At 42.1% G+C, this 16,494-nt stretch overlaps 1 protein-coding gene across 1 annotated transcript in view; it reads right to left on the bottom strand.

The window, feature by feature from the left end:
- tecta (tectorin alpha) overlaps positions 1–14,541 on the bottom strand; it is a 29,726-nt gene extending 15,185 nt beyond the window's left edge. The window contains exons 1-12 of the mRNA XM_026181511.2: positions 14,478–14,541; positions 14,251–14,390; positions 13,864–14,151; positions 12,109–12,246; positions 11,834–11,999; positions 11,312–11,724; positions 10,619–11,189; positions 8,148–8,758; positions 5,776–6,346; positions 2,978–3,606; positions 1,728–2,385; positions 207–406 (exon numbers count right to left, since the gene is read on the bottom strand). Coding sequence (XP_026037296.2) covers positions 207–406; positions 1,728–2,385; positions 2,978–3,606; positions 5,776–6,346; positions 8,148–8,758; positions 10,619–11,189; positions 11,312–11,724; positions 11,834–11,999; positions 12,109–12,246; positions 13,864–14,151; positions 14,251–14,390; positions 14,478–14,541 — 4,449 coding nt within the window. The remainder of the gene's footprint in view (positions 1–206; positions 407–1,727; positions 2,386–2,977; positions 3,607–5,775; positions 6,347–8,147; positions 8,759–10,618; positions 11,190–11,311; positions 11,725–11,833; positions 12,000–12,108; positions 12,247–13,863; positions 14,152–14,250; positions 14,391–14,477) is intronic.
- Positions 14,542–16,494: the final 1,953 nt, after the last annotated feature.

Raw genomic sequence — 16,494 nt, 5'->3', positions numbered from 1 at the left:
TTTGCAAATAGTGTTTTAACCAAGGTTACATGCAACTTCCAACTTATTTTGGACTTTAAGAGCTTAATGGTTGCACTTACTGATAGATCCAGAAAGGTCTAGTTAAATTTTTCTATATACTTTCTATATTTCTACTGCACAAAATAACCCAGACATTTAAACATTTATAATATATTCATGCACATAGAGCTTGGTGGGAGACTGACCTCATAGTATGTGCCATCGGTATAGCAGCCACAGTTCTGAGAAAGGATGCAGCTCTTGCCGTTGAGCACGTAGCCCTGGTCGCACTGGCAGCCCTCCACGCAGTCCTGGCTGCAGTCCCTCTGGCCGCGGGCTGGTGCACACTGGGGCGGGCAAACTGACATGCAACTGGAGTAATGGCTGTTAGGTGGACAGCTCTGGACTGGGAGCAGGCAGGTTGGCAAAGATATTAGCTAACAGTGACACTAACTCCACTCTAAAAATGTTTGTGGTGTTAATAAATCTTTAGTGTTTAGGGGTAAGAAACAGCTGGCCATGTCAAGAGCTCATGCAGATGTGCAGCAGCTGTTTGGCCCTTTGGGTGAAATATATTTTATCTTTATTATTATACTATTTATTATTTCGGAGTGTAAGAAAGTTGAGGTGGACTTCAAACCTGGTTATCCCTGCTTAGAGAAAACATCCAAAATAAGAACCTATTCCATATAAATACAGTTTTAAATGCACTAATTATCATGATGTAGCTCATTTCCTTATAGAATAAATATACAAACACAACTTAAAAATTACAATTTGTGGTTTTAATGATTTTATCTTAAACCTGCATAAGGTGGGTGGGATAAAACCAGATTTATTTTGCATTTCTGATAATTCTTATCTCTCTGATATTTTTCAGATGAGCTACTTTCTTTGATTAAAACAGCCATTAATGATGACACGCTGTTGCTTCTTCACAACACACAATCTATTTTTCCTAGAGGCAGATGCTTCAGCTACCAGGCTTCTGGAACCAGCTCCAAGTCTGGATTCATGGAGCAGAAACTCTCTTTAAACTTAACTTAATAGTTAGGATTGGATCAGGTGAGTGTAAACCATTCCTTACTTCCTCTGCAATTAATCTCTGCAGGCAAGAAAAAAAGGTTTTGGTGCCACAAGTTTTCTGGTGTCCTTTTGCAAGCTTCCCTTGCATGCAGATAAACAATCTATGTGGGGAGCAAAACAGGGATGGTACACGCTGAAATGCATCAGATAACTATTATCTGCTGACGAAGTTTTACCTTTTTTATTTGGATTTTATCTGGTGGTTATACCAGCCAAGTCAGGATAATAGCCTGTGGGTTCTCAGACTCAGGCTGGCTGGAGGAACTCCCATGATGCACTTCACCTCTACTTCCCAGCTTACAGCCATCACACATTCATATGCTATTATTACTTTTTTTTCTCTCTTCATTCTCTCCTCATTAGAACCTGCCTCTCTCTGAGTTTGGTTCTGCTGGAGATTTCTTCCTGTTAGACGTCATTTTTTTATCCCCACTGTCTCCAAGTGCTGCTCATAGGGCACTGGTTTCTAGCTACGTCCGTGTAAATATTATTCATTTAAACTGGCCTTAATTTTAATTATAAATTCTCTCCAGTAATGGTGCACACAAACCTGAAACTTAAAACGGTGCCTGTGACTTTAAGAAGGAGAATACATCTTGTGATAACACAATGGGAAAAACTCTACAAAAACATCTCCTCACCACACGGTGTGTCGCTCCTCCAGTCGGTGACATGCACCCCTTGGGTCTGACAGGTGCTGGCATAGATCTGCAGCCAGTTACAGATTGTATCCTGAGCTCCCTGATCCAAGCAGGTGTCCTGGAGGCAGCTTTGATAAAAGAACGCTGGCGCCACCTTGCTGTGACACCGTGCAAACACGCCTGACCGATCAACAAGTAACCCACACAGCCTCACTGCCTCGGGCTCCACAAACACATAGAGCCCGTCACCGATGTGGAAACGTATGCCAGTGCTGACTCCATTTGCTTCATCGTCGCTCCCAGCGTTCATGTTGGCATCAGCCACCATGAGAGGGGTGTCGTTTTGGGAGCTTTTCTCTCCGAGGCCACAGCGCGGGCAGGAGTCACCGCAGCCCACCTGGCAGAAGGTGTCCCTCTCCGCCCAGGCCATGCCCCAGTCGGTAGTGGAAAGGGTGGGTGGGGACAGAGGCACGCCCTGGCAAAGGCCACAGGTGGAGTTGTAGAGGTCGCGGGGTAAAGTCAAGAGCAGGAGAGTGTTCCAGTCAAAGGCCACCTTCAGGCCAAAGTCTGTCTCCAAAATGAGGTGCATGCCAAAGGTGAAGATATTGACCTTTCCTGGGCCCAGCTTCAGGGGAAGGTACAGTCGCTCCTTATTCACCTGAGTGAAGAGAGAAATCATGTAAAACTGGTTAAAGATTTAATATAAAATCCCAACTAACATAAAATCATTCCTACAGGAGCAACTTCTAGAAACAGAAGTTCAAGTCTCTAATCTAACTGACTTGTATATTTTCCAAGTATGTGGGGAAGCCCAGGTGGTGAACAGCTACTATTAAGACTGACTGAAAGAGTTTCTGTGAATTCCTCTCAGTATAATTGTCAGAGCGAGAGCGAAATGGAGAAAATTAAAGAAAGAAGGGTGTGTGAGCGAGTGTGTGGGTGGATGTTTCATTTATGTTGCTCCTCAGATCTTTTAGTCGCTTTGTGAACCTGGTCCAAATGTCGCTCAGGGTCGAGGTTTCGTCTGAGCCAAATCCAGGCCGATAAAAGATGCCCATTGAAATTAGATCCACCTTAAGCCAATCAAAGAGGAATTCACCCTCTGCCTGGTTATTCTATCGGCTTGATTAGAAATAACATGTCCTCACAAATGCAATAACTTCGACCTTCACAGGGCATGCAAAGAAAGTAAAATCTGTTGAAGATTACCTCATTGCACAGACATTCTCATATATCAACCTAATGCTTACCGTGACAGTGTTTCTGTAGCTTCGAGATGCTTCAATTTCATACTCATAAACTTCCAGCACAAAACCCCTCACCCAAATTGCTTGGCTCGTGTCTCTGTCCTCGTTACGAACCGCCAGTTTAAATGGAGGAAAAGTTCTGGTGATGGGTACGTGCGCCGTGTTCCCCCTCCCACATCTGGTGGTGACCATCCTGAGAGTGCAAGAGCTCTGCAGCTCGAACGGCACTCCGCCAAATGGCAAAAAATGTCCATAGCCAGCTGCCACACACAGGGCCTCAGAGCGCGGCTGGCAGAAATACAGGCCGTCATTCTCCTGGCAGTACTCCTCAGGGTGACACGGCGCGAGCTGACAGTATACGGTGTTGTCAGAGCCATTGCAGTAGCAGCGCTCCTGGCACTCCCAGTCTGTCCAGAAAGTCTGGTTGGTGGCCAGCTGACGCCTGTGGTAGATGCAGCCACAATCTCTGCGCGCCACGCACAGGCCATCCCGCAGCGCGAAGCCGTCTTCGCACTGACACCCCTCCTGACAAGGCAGGGGGCACGGCTCTTCGGGGTCGTCCAAGTTGGCACAGGTCAAAGGGCAGGCGCTGGTGCACTCATCAAAGTGACTGTTCTCTGGACAGGGAAGAGCTGAAGAAGAGTGAAGGTCAGGGAGAGCAAGACTTAAGCCAATGTTCAGTCAAATATCTTACATGTGTTTTTATGTTATCCTCTGTATGTGTAGTACAAAATACACTGTGTATCACAGTCACAATACAAAATCACTGTAACTGGTTCCAGTTTTACTTTCCTTCTGACAAGATAAAACAACAGCTCCAAACAAGTGAGATGATAGAAAGAATCTAGAGACCATTGCTACAGATGAAATTAAATAGTTAAATATTAGGTTAAGTTATTGTTGGGATTTTTTTTTAAAGAAAACGGAATCAGGTGACCCTCAACCCTTCCTTAGTTATACTGCAGTAGACCGCGGCTCATGGACGCTTCCCATGATGCACTGAGTGTTTTTCATCTTCACACACTTCATTTCGCTCTCTTTGTGTTTATACACCACTCTGCATTTAATCATTAGTTATTAATAATCTCTGGCTCTCTTCCACAGCGTATATTTTATCCTGCCTCCCATCCCTCACCCCAACCAGTTATGGCAGATTGCCGCCCCTCTCCGAGTCTGGTTCTGCTGGAGGTTTCTTCCTGTTATAAGGAAGTTTTTCCTCTTGGGACAATCCACTTTTATAATTCTCATGCAAAATATATGAAAATACCCAGTCGCATTGTTATTATTGCTACTGGAACAAAGTTTTCAACAGTGCTGGTGGTAAAACTCAATAATAACTTACAATAAACAGGAGGGTTAAATGTGTTTTCAAGACACATTATACATTGTTGGGCTCTGAGTTATCAGAGCCCATCAGCAAGACTATGTTTTTACTGTGTTTATTTTTGGTTTTTAGCCTTTTTCTCTTTTTTTCTACTTTTTAAAAGTCATGATCAGCCTTTGTTGTTTTAAAAAAATATGAATTTAACTTTTTAAATTCGTTTTTTAAACAAACAAAGGGGTGGAACAGTGGTGCAGTAGTTAGCACTGTCGTTTCACAGCAAAAAAGGGTCCTGGTTTCTAATCCAGCTTGGAGCTTTTCCGTGTGGAATTTACCCTGGAGAGTACCTGTATGGTTTCTCTCCAGGGACTCAGGCTGTCTCTCACAAACACATGCACATTGGGTTAATTGGTGATTGTAAATTGGCCCTAGGTTTCAAAGTAAGTGTGCATAGCTGTCTCTCTCTCTCAGTCCTGCGAAGGACTGGTGACCTGTCCAGGGTGTACCTTGCTCCATGTCCTATGGCAGCTGAGATATTCTTCAGATCCCCCCTCCCTATCCAATATGGATAAACAGAACAATAGCTTAGCCACTAGCTAGTAATGTATATTTCTTGCAGAGTTTTGGCAAAGTCCTAGAAGACTTTAGAATTCATTTATATGTGTTTGGGGGTAAATAGTCTGGACACACTGCAGGTTATTTATACCAAATTTTTACTATAGACACTGCTGCTCACAGTCTTTGATCACAGGCTCAGAATTTCTTGTTTTTTCCTAATGAAAGATTAAAGACCTTGCAATCTGTGACACCAAGACTTTGGAACAGTCTCCCAGCCCAACTGCAATGAGCTGACTCTGTGGACTTCTTTAAAAAGCGATCTTAACTTGATTTTGTATTGCTATTGCTTTTCGATTATATTTTACAATGCTTCATCCCAGTGTTTATTTATTTTGATTACATCTTTTGAATGCTTGTCTGTGAAAAGGCTTTATAAATAAACTTTACTTACTTAATTATTAGATTTAGTCCGTCTATGCATCTCTGTTTTGGATCTACAGAGAAGAGTTTGATAATCGACAACTTGCTGATCTTTCTAATGACCAGCAAGAGGTGACTGCTCTGATTTCAACAAGAAATCCAGCTGTGTGAAAATCTATAGAAAAATTTCGTTCAGTGCCCTTCATTTGTGCTTTAAGTAATCACTTTTATATATGTTTATGGCCTCAGCTGCTGCTATGAAGTCATCTGGACTAAGTTTATGGTCCCTGTTAGCCTAAAAATGGAAGATGATGCAGTGTATAGTTTAGGGGTTGCCTTGATTTTACAGTCATTTCCCGCTGTTTGTAACATGGCCTTTCAAAACAACAAGCTCGCCAGGGAAAATGCTCAGTTTGAGACCTGACAACAGGCCCTCACTAGCCAATGGTTGACGTAATGGTCCATCTTTTATATAGATGTAATAGCCAAAACGGTTACTCACGACAGTTGGTGGTGCTCCTCCATGAAGCAAGTCCTACTTGAGCATCCTGACAGGCGGTGGCGTAAGCCTGCAGCGAAGAACACAGGGCTGAGCGGTTCCCTTCCCTCACGCACATGTTATACAAACAGTTCCTGAAGAATGGCGAGGGGTTAACCACTGCGTGACACGCAAGAAAGGAACTATTCCCGGGGTCGTTGATATTGCCGCACATCCAAGGGCTCTGATAAAGACGTAAGTCTGTGCACATGCGATACAGGTCGTCGCAGTCGCCATTGCAGGTAAGATCATCAGCAATGGAGCGCCAGCCGTCTGTGAACTGTTCGATTGACTCTGCCTGGCGTCCATTGGGTAGGCGAAGGTCATCGGTTGCATTGCTATTGAAAACACCACAAAGACCACATGTAACATTGTAGAAGAGGGTTGAAAGGGAGATATTGAGGAATCCTTGATGTGTGTAGTGGACACGAAGCAGACCGCGGGACTCCACCACTGTTGCATTGCCCGGCGCTCTGTATATCATCATTGTCTCCATTGGATGGACGTAGGGGAGCAACACTAGTTCACCATTCACCTGCAAAATAAAAAAGTGAAATATATTCAGCTGGTTCCAAGCCTCATTTTCATTGGACTCAAGAAGGCCTTCATTAAAAAACCGTTCATGTTCCAAAGTGCATTTATGTGAACTAGTTAGTTTAATTAATGCCAAAACCAGATGGCAGTTTTCAGACTTATAATGTCTGAGACATGCTTTTATGGTCACACTCTCATATTGCCTCAAACAAATCTCAAGCCTATTACAGGTGATTAAAAGCAAACAAAAATGATGATATGCTGAGATCATTTTTAAGTCTTAACATCAGCCTTGTTCAGCACAAACATTTTTTTTCTTTTAATGAGGCTCTCTAATGACTGGAGAGAGATTGTGGACTGCAAACATAGTTGTGTTCTTTGCTTCTGGCTGTTTGACTTTATTAAATTTCTCCAGTTTCATAGCGTCCAACGATTACACCTCCAAAGAAAGAGAGCTGCTCTCTTGTTTATTAATATGGCTATAATATATAACTATTGTGTCAACAGATGCTAAAGTTAGATACATTTTTCCATGTTTAGAAAACCTTTAATAGGCTAATAAGCTAACATTTTTGAGCAACACAGACAGCAGAGATGTGTATTATGAAGCAAGATTTTGTGACTAAAGTTGAAGACATAACCCGCTTGGGGGCAGATTATGTTTGAGATTAGAGAAAAGAAAATCAGAAGATATGAATTCACTGTCTGGTGACCAATCAGCTCCCTGGATCAGAATTTCCAGAAAACCTCTGTGCACAGATAGTAAGAGGGTCTTTTTTCTGTTTCTGTTATTTAAAGAATTCTTCAACAATTTTATGTAAGCATTAATATAATATGCTAAAACAAAGTTTTCTCAGTCGTTCAGAAGATATTGGAGGCCTTTTATCTATTTCTTTTACCTAACAACTTCCAGTTCATTTTAGCTAGCTAGCTAGCTAGCATTCCTTTAGTTAAAATATTGGTACGTTGTTTTTTTAATTTGCAGATAGCCATTTTAGCAATTAATTTGTTCATTCATAGTGTTAGCTAACAGTTTACATTGCTAATGCAATCATTTCCCAAGCACTTCAGAGAACTTATTCATTTTCCAAACAGCTTTAACTGTTAGCCACATACAACCTCTTTTAACAACCCATTTGTTAACACTACGACTTATTCTTCTTCCTCTTTTGGCTGCTCCTTTTAGGGGTCTTTGTAGTGGATTATCTGCTGCCATCTCACCTCATCTCTAGCTATTAATCTGTCAAAACAACCTCATGCATATATATCCTCCTTCATTATATCCACAAATCTTTTTCCTTTGTCTTTGGCCAACAGTAGCACAGTTTCCACCGCCACTCTGCTGGCAACTGGAGCACTGGACCTGGCCAATCTGGTAAGAAAATGGCATTCTTTGTGATCCCCATTTTTGATTTGGTACAGATTTTATTCCAGGACCCTCTTTCTGTTGCTACTCTTCCTATTTTTCCAGATATGGGACTCATAGTAGATGTAGGCTTGACTGGCTTGTAGTCCCACTGTGGTTGTGTTCATTTGTTTACCGGATGACCATTGCTGGCTGATAAAAATAATTAATGCATTTATTTTTGCTGTTTATTTCTATTGCTACTGCTTATGCTTGGGTTTGAATTAGTTTTTTCAGCTTAGACCTCTACCTAAATCACAATTCCAGCGTTTTCAGTTTCAATAAAAGCGAATCTGTTCATATACTTGCGGCAGTGCAGAAGTCTCCACTCGCTATTTTCCCAGATCCCAAAAAAAAAACCCCACAAGATTTTTACTTTTTATGAAGAAATACTAACCTTGACTGTATCAAAATCCAACCCTCCCATCTGTGCCTCCACGTTAGCTAGCGTAACTACCACAGGTCTTTTCCAAGCAGGCCCTTTGTTGACCAACCGCCGGCCTAGCTTCACCTCCACCATCGAGCCGTTGGCTGGCACTGGAGCGCACAGCTTCAGTAAGTAATAAGAGCTGTCATCTGGGAACGACAGGAAGGTGCCATCGAAGGAGGATGTCACTGAGTTTTGGGTGACTGAGCAAACCCCTTCTCTTCGAGGGTAGCAACCCAGCAGGCCAACCTCTGCCTTACACACCTCACCCTCCTTACAGGAATCATTGAAACAAGAAACTTCCCCAGCAGGCCCACAGGTACACCGGAGGGTACATTCTCCTTCTTCACCGCTGGGACCTACCCAGAAAGTCGTATTAAGGGGGTAATAAAGGCCATTATGCTCACAGCCACAGTCTTCACGCTGTACACAGCGGCTGCCACTGAGAACATAGCCTGGGTCACACTGGCAGCCCTCAGTGCAAGGATGAGCACAGTACAAGGGAGCGGTGAGGTCTGAGCAGGAAGCTGGACAGGCGCTTGTGCACACTTGATACTGGCTGAAGTCTGGACAAGACCAAGCTAAGAAACAATAACGGAGAAGAAATTAATTCTGATTTCATATGGTAGATAACAGAGGTGGGACCAAGTCATTGTTTTGCAAGTCTCAAGTAAGTCTCAAGTCTTTATCCTCAAGTCTCAAGTCAAGTCTCAAGTAATGTCAGGCAAGTCAGAGTCGAGTCTCAAGTCACTGGTGTAAAAGTCCGAGTCAAGTCACAAGTCTGAAACTTTGAATTTCAAGTCCTTTCGAGTCTTTAAAAAAAAAAAAAAAAAAAACGAAAAAAGAATGTTGCAGTTATGCTAAATGTAAATATTAGACCATGTAATTTTAAAATCTGTGTTTTTCTCAACACAGACAAAATAGTGAACTTAGAAAATATACACAAATTGTGAAATTGCACCTCTTTAAAATGCAGCTCAATTAAACCTAGCTCCAAGAATAATTTTCACCGACAGTTCTGAGATAAGCTGCATGTTATTCTTGGATGCGGTTGTAGGACCAGCTTTAAAATCGCATGACAAAAATGTCATACACATTAAAAAAAACTGTATCACCAACGTAGCCTGGACAACATTTGCTAGTTAGATGAAGTCAGCTATCTCATCTTAGCATATTTATATGCATATTTATAATTATACGGTTCTTGGAGTGAGTGCATACACTCATGAAGTTTAGTAACTTCAGGTCACTGCAACAAGCCCAGGTACAGTTTACCGACGGATGGGTACAGGACCTTGAAATGCACCGTGTAGAACGAAAGACCATCGTACGTATCATAAGTTTACCAGTCTCACAAATCGTCGTCATAAATACACATTCGTTAACCGTTTATTAATAGGACCTTTGAGCTCAACGGTAATTAATTAGTAGTGGAAATAATTTCTGGTAGCGTTACAGAAATGTAGCAGTGACAACAATATTGTATGCTGTAATCACCGCGCGGATAGGAGGCGGCTGGCTTGACCGCGGCTCACAAATGACGGCTCACTTTACCGCAGTCTGTAATCGCACTGGGCAATTAGTGATACAAAAAACCTGTTTTATCCTGTGAATAAAAGTATATGTTTTTGTCAATGTACCATAATAACAGAAGCGAAACGCAATATTGTGTCAGGACAATTCACTATTTATGCACAATAAATAAAGGAGCATAGCGCGACAATTTCTGTTCAGCGCCAGACTTGCTTGTAACCTATATCACTAATTATGTTATGAAAATGACGTATTAACTACTAAAAAACACTGACCTTCGTGTAAATGCTTGGAGCAGACTAACCTGTGAGCTGGAGTGTTCTGGGACGTTATATTTGATCTTTGAATGGCTGCGATCCAGGCCATCCATCGCGTCTTTGTTACTTCGGAAACATGGCTCGAACAATTTCTCTTCAACGACGTAATCCGATAACAACCGATCTCTTTACCCGTCGGCTTCCCGTGGCTGTCATGCGACCGGCTATTGCAGTTAATAATACAACGGCTTCTTGACATTTTTGTGTTTCTTTTTATCGCTGTTTAACTGATTTTAATTGAAAGCGTGCGCTAGTACCGCTTGCCACGAGTTCCCAGAATCCTTTGCGGTTCTACCCGTGAATGACGTCACATTTTCAATCTCTATATAATATGCATGTTAAATTTTATATTTGGGGTAAAATATCAAGTCTTTTCAAGTAAACCGGTTCAAGTCCAATTCAAGTCCCAAGTCATTGGTGTAAAAGTCCAAGTCAAGTCACAAGTCTTAGAACATTTTTTCAAGTCAAGTCTAAAGTCATAAAATTAATGACTCGAGTCTGACTCGAGTCCAAGTCATGTGACTCGAGTCCACACCTCTGGTAGATAAGTGCTTTCATGTCAAATTTAGCATTAAGCAAACTGAATCTCACCACAGAAGGTGCGAGATCTCCAAGGTCGTATTGTGACACCAAGGGCCTGACAAGCCAGTGCATAGGCCTGGATGGCCTGGCATAGAGTAGTGATGTTATCCTTGTTGCTGCACATATCATAAACGCAGCTGTACACAAAGGCTGTAGGATCCACAACAGCTCTGCAGTCCCTGAATGGTCCATCAGTTTTGTTAATTAACCCACAGTAGTCAGACCGAAAGTAGAAAGCTTCTGCAAGAGGGTCACACATGCTGCAGTTCTGTGCACATCCATCTGTACACCTCCAGTCTGTGTCCTCTGCCCTCCAGCTGCCTCCCAGCTCCACTACACTTTCTGCCAGAGTGCCATCAGGTAGTACGGGATCATCGGCAGGGTCATCATTATAGTTGCCGCAAAGGCCACAAGTGTTGTTGAAGTAGGAGCTGGGTAGGGAGATGGATGCGTAATGTTGGCCATCGTAAGTTACCAAGAGTCCAAAATCAGTTTCTAAAGCAATGGCAACCCCAGATTGGTACACCCTGACAGCACCAAGCTGGAGTTGGACTGGTAAAGTCTTCACCAAGCCATCCACCTAAAGAGAGAAAAAAGGATGTTTTGGTAAGGGAACAGGTAGAAATCATTAACCAATATCTAGACAGTGTATCCAGGAGGAACGCAGCTATGTGCTTATCTTCTGTATCCATAGATTCTCACCTGGACTGTTCCAAAACTTCCTTTTGGCAGCGTAACTCGGTGACCATACACCTCCACTGTGACGTCTCTAAGCCAGGAAACAGAGGCAGCTCCACGGTTCTCGTTTTTGGCCTCCACACTGAAGAAGGGCAGCCCTGCTACCTCCCAGCAGGGCCGAGCCAGCAGGTAGGAGCAGGTCCCCTGGAAGTGATAGAGGAAGCCATCGAAGGTGTGATAGTGGGGGTCTCCGAATACCACGCAAGTGCTGGTGCGAGTGGGCTGGCAGTAAAAGGCTCCTTCCAGCTGCTCACAGGTTTCAAGCTGCCCACACGGAGCCTCTTGACACTGCACCTCATTATCGATGTCGAGGCAGCGACACCGCTGTGAGCATCTGTCAGACAGCCAAAAGATCTCTCCCCGTCTGTAGTAACGGCCTGGAAAGGATGTAGAACAAAGTAGCATTTCATGGACTAATTTTAGTGAAGAATTCTTTGCAAAGAGTCAACCTGCATGCACATTATCAGTGTTTGATGTTTGACTTGCCATTGTAGCTGCAGCCATTGGCAGGATTAATCAGCTCAGTGTCTACACGGAAGAACCAGCGCCCAGGAATATTTACATTAGTTGTTTGTTCAATGTTCACTACATCATTTGACCGCGATCCCGGCAGGTTGAAGAAATGGCCAATATCTCCACCATTAAAACCTGACTAAAAAGGGGAGAGTTGTGAGGCATATCAGATTGAATGTCCAGAGGATAATTTCTGTATACGAAAAGCCTTATTGTCCTTATGAAATTAGGAGGCACAGTGAGAATACCTGAGCTGTTGTACCGCCCAATCCTGTTAATGGATCTCCACCACTGGCTGTTCCTGTGCTCCATGTGATTTCGCCGTAGTTGAACATACTGAAGAATGCCACGCCATCTGAGATGAGTACAGTTTGGAACGTGTTCACCTTTAAATCAAATAAATGGATTAAAAAGATTTTAAGAAAGAAGAAAAGTGAATATACACTAAACAAATGTATAATGGATGAAAATCTTTTTTTTTCATGTAATTAACACCCACAAAATAGACAGGAAACTTAAATACAAAAAACCTGTTCCTGATTTAGCGTCATTTTAAAATTATGTTGCTCTGTACAGTGATGAGAATTGCCCACCTTGTTACAAACTGAAACAGTTGAAAACTTCCTGGATATTTTCTTATGTGTTTCTCTAAAAAGTGATCTCTCATATGGCACTTATCTAACCTTACTAACCATTAACATAGCTTGACACAACAAGCTACTTTCAACCATTCATACACACAGCAGTCTTTTTGTTTCACATACACACAGGCACACACCGGGTCTGAAATAAATACCCACTAACTGCCAAAAACGAGTAGATTTTCAACTTGGTGGGTTAATCGTGGATAGCTTTCTGCCACACAAATAGAACAATGTAGTGAGTTGCTTTGTAGTTAAACTGATAAACTATTAATAAATATACCTGAAAAGGTTTTGTTTAACTTTTGCTCCTGCCTCATAATTCAATTTGTATTAATGTGTTATCTATACAAAAACCTATTCATGTGATAGAAAAAGGCAGTTTTAGCTGGTTAAAAACATTATTGAGTGGTGCAGGTTTTACTGCATGAGCCCCTTTTGCACATATACTATATGGACTAAAGTAGTGGACCACCAACACACAAACAGGAGCTGCTCATCCACTGAATGAAGTTCCCAGTAACAGTTTTTGTGCTGATGTTAATGGCGATTTGAAGCTCTGCATTCACTGAGTCATCAGAGCGTTGGCGATTGTTACACAGTTTGTGACACTGCTCTGTAACTTTACGTGGTCTGCCACTTCATGGCCGTTGCTATGGATCCTACAGACATGTTTGGTGAGCTGGGGATGAATTGTAAGCTTTCGAATTAGTAATTCATTCTGCAGCTAAACCACCCAAAACACATTAATTACATTTAAATTGCAAAATAACTGTTTACTTGTCCAGAAACAGATGTTGGCTAGATTTGAGAAGTCTAAAGTAAAATATAGCAAGCTAAGCTGGGTAAACTACATGCATCTAACAAAAAAATACAATATAGCTACAAATAACACTTAACCTAACGTCCATCCATCCATTCGCTTCCGCTTATCCTTTTCAGGGTCGCGGGGGGCGCTGGAGCCTATCCCAGCTGTCGTAGGGCGAGAGGCAGGGTACACCCTGGACAGGTCCTTAACCTAACGTATTTACATTACTTTATCTTCCTCATTTTCTTTGGGATGGTAAAGAAAATTGCATAGGGACCATAAAATATCCTCAAACACACGTGTATAGCATTATGTCTGAATGGCATGTTAGTTCTTATAATGAGTGTGTTTGAATCATATATGGCAACCAGGTGGCAATTATTGAGGCTCACACATTTATATACAGTACCAAAGTCTGTGTACACATGAGAAATACAGCAGATGAAGCAGATGCACGTGGGGCATATTTTCCCCTTTTGATCAGCCAGTTCCTATCCACATACTGGTGGAAGTGAATGACCAGAATTCAAACTATGCCAGAGTTAAAACTTTACCGGAGTTGTCTGGCTTCCTCCATAGAAAGTGACTTGGTGCCATGTTGAAATAAAGACCCATGTGGCAGTGAAGGTGGGCATGTTTTTGAAATACTTCCGGACATCTTGTGTTGCCCTTTCGAGAATTTCTGGCTCGGTGGTCTCCCGGTAGTACACGTCTCCGCGGATGCCATTGTGCACATCTGCCCAGAGTGGAGCAATAAATGACCTGCTGTCACTCAGGGGAAAAGCCTCTGGTGTGAATTGGCTAACCTGCACGTTGAAGGAGATTACACCATTGTTGTTGACCTGTGAGAGGAAAGAAGAGGATTTTTATTTCAGTTTCATGGTCCAGCATTAGTTAGCTTTAAAGATATTGATTGAAGGACTGTGGAATTCAGGGCTTACATAGATAGAGCGGTAAGGGATATTGAAGAAAATAAAGGGGATGAGTAAAGTAATTTCAGGAGAACTTCCATCGTCCATCTTTGGAGTCTCTAGATCCCTATGGCCAGGTCCATACGGATACAGCGTATCCTGAGTGTTACCTTGAAAAATAATGTACAAGAGCTCATCAAATTGTAAGAGTTGAGGAAGAGAATGGTATGCTAGCTCAATATTTGCATGTCTTATACCTCTTGTGTGTGCAAAGATGCTGAAGATATGGAGCAGAATGACTGGACAGCCTGGCCTGACCATTCTGTCAAAAAAGCAGAGACACAATTTAAAGTGGTGTTACTTAATCTGTGCTGCATTTTCCTTAAAGCTAATGGAAACGCAGGAAGTCATGAGTCATAGGACAACTTCCCATAAGCAAGGCTGTGAGACAAAAGAAGTGAAGAGGTAGAACCAACGAACCAACGTCACGTTACCTCTTTAAAATCAGGCTCCCAGGGCTCCCATGAGGAGCCCTGAAAAGGCCCTATTATGCATACCAGAACAATGTGTCAGGATCACATTTGCCTTAAAGTCCCATGTGAGCCTCAACAGTGGACCACAGGCCTCTCTGTGCCTGAGTTCCCGGCAGCTGACAGGACCGGCCGGCTCTGCTCCAGAGTCTCTCTGTCTGAAGCCGCGAGGCTGCTTAGGACCTCATTACCACTTCTGTTTGGGACCTATCCATGTCTTGTTGGCTGAAGGGAGAGGAGCATAAACGCTGGGGCACTAATGGCTTTAAGTGAGCAGGTTTGAATTGCTAAGGTCCTTGGAGTAGCCCTTAGGGGCCTGGTTTGGCAAGTTTCCCGTTGGCAAAATCAGATGTACAGCCAAGTTGGCAGTCTACAGTCATCGTATAGCATTTAATCTTAATTGTTAAATAAACTAGAATGAAACTCCAAAAAGAAGGTACTGACTCTATAGTCAGCAATCAATTAGATAGTGGTACAGCTAAAATTGGTTCCCTCTAGATATCACAGGCTTCAATAGACTTTGGTTTTTCCAGCCAGCGTTCGGTACAACTGCACAGCTTTCATGCTTCATTAAAAACTTTTTACCAATTAACTGCCTGCAAGCTACAAGAGATAGTTACTTTCTAATGACCACCTAACAAAGAACAATCTAATCCCTGTAAGCCGTTTGGTAATTTACTGATAACAATGATGTGTCTGTTTTGTTTTAAACATAGGATTTAAATGACTTCATGGATAAACGAGGTTAATACCACTCCAAGTAACTTGGTTTGGGCACTAGTAAATAGTTTAAAAGTTTGCATATTTCATTGGGTAGTTCAGTTTGTAAAACAGTGTTCGCTGTAGCTGCAGGCTAGCAGTTTTGACATATATAGGCGCATTTATTGAAGCATTTATACAAATATTTATAAACTATATAATTTAAAATGAAAAGATATGGTTTTATTTCATTATACGTGAATGAATGAAAGCTATGAAAAGCTAGTCGACCAACATGGCACGAAAGTAAATGTGGAGCATCTCTGCGCTATCGACCAAAAATTAAGAAAACTGTTATTTTTCATTTTTAATGCAATAAATAGACCTTAGTATGATCTGGGAATCTTTATGTGAATCCCCCCCACAGCACCTTCTGCACTTAACCGATACACAACAAATGCAAGGCCAATTCGAGACGTCTCCCAAATCTCTCTAATGTGTGAATTCTGCTCAGGCGGACATTAAATCGCATTCAGGTGTGCCAAGGTTAGTGGGCACTGCTGAGAGAGGTCTGCTGTAATGTCATCAGCCTCTCATCATACATTGTTAACAGAAAGATTAACCACAATTGCTCTTTTCACTCTTGTGACTCACCATGTTATCTGACTGGCATTAAGTCCTTTTAGTGGCTTTTAAGGTGGCAATTAAGATACAGCCCGAACACAACACTAAAGGGTGTTTATCTCTTTATCTCTGGGGTCACACTCAAAAAGAGACCAATCATGTTGTATTAAAGAAACATTAGAAGTTAATTCACTCAATGAGGATTAATATAAAGATTTTTAGATAGATATGATTGTCAAGATCAAACAGTGATCAAAATGTAACTCACAGTTTTTTGGGGGCTTTTTTGTACTCAGTTCCAAAAGTGGAAAATAAAGTAATGTCAAAATCAAGATTTACATTTGAGAGTTTAAGGTTGTTTTAGGGGGGAAAACAAAGGGGGAAAACAGGCATTTTTACTCATGAAGTTTGCAACCCTTTA

Source organism: Astatotilapia calliptera, chromosome 10, assembly GCF_964374335.1.
Source record: "Astatotilapia calliptera chromosome 10, fAstCal68.1, whole genome shotgun sequence".
NCBI lineage: Eukaryota > Metazoa > Chordata > Actinopteri > Cichliformes > Cichlidae > Astatotilapia > Astatotilapia calliptera.
The sequence above is the reverse complement of the archived record's forward strand: the minus strand, read 5'-3'. Positions and strand labels throughout refer to the sequence as shown.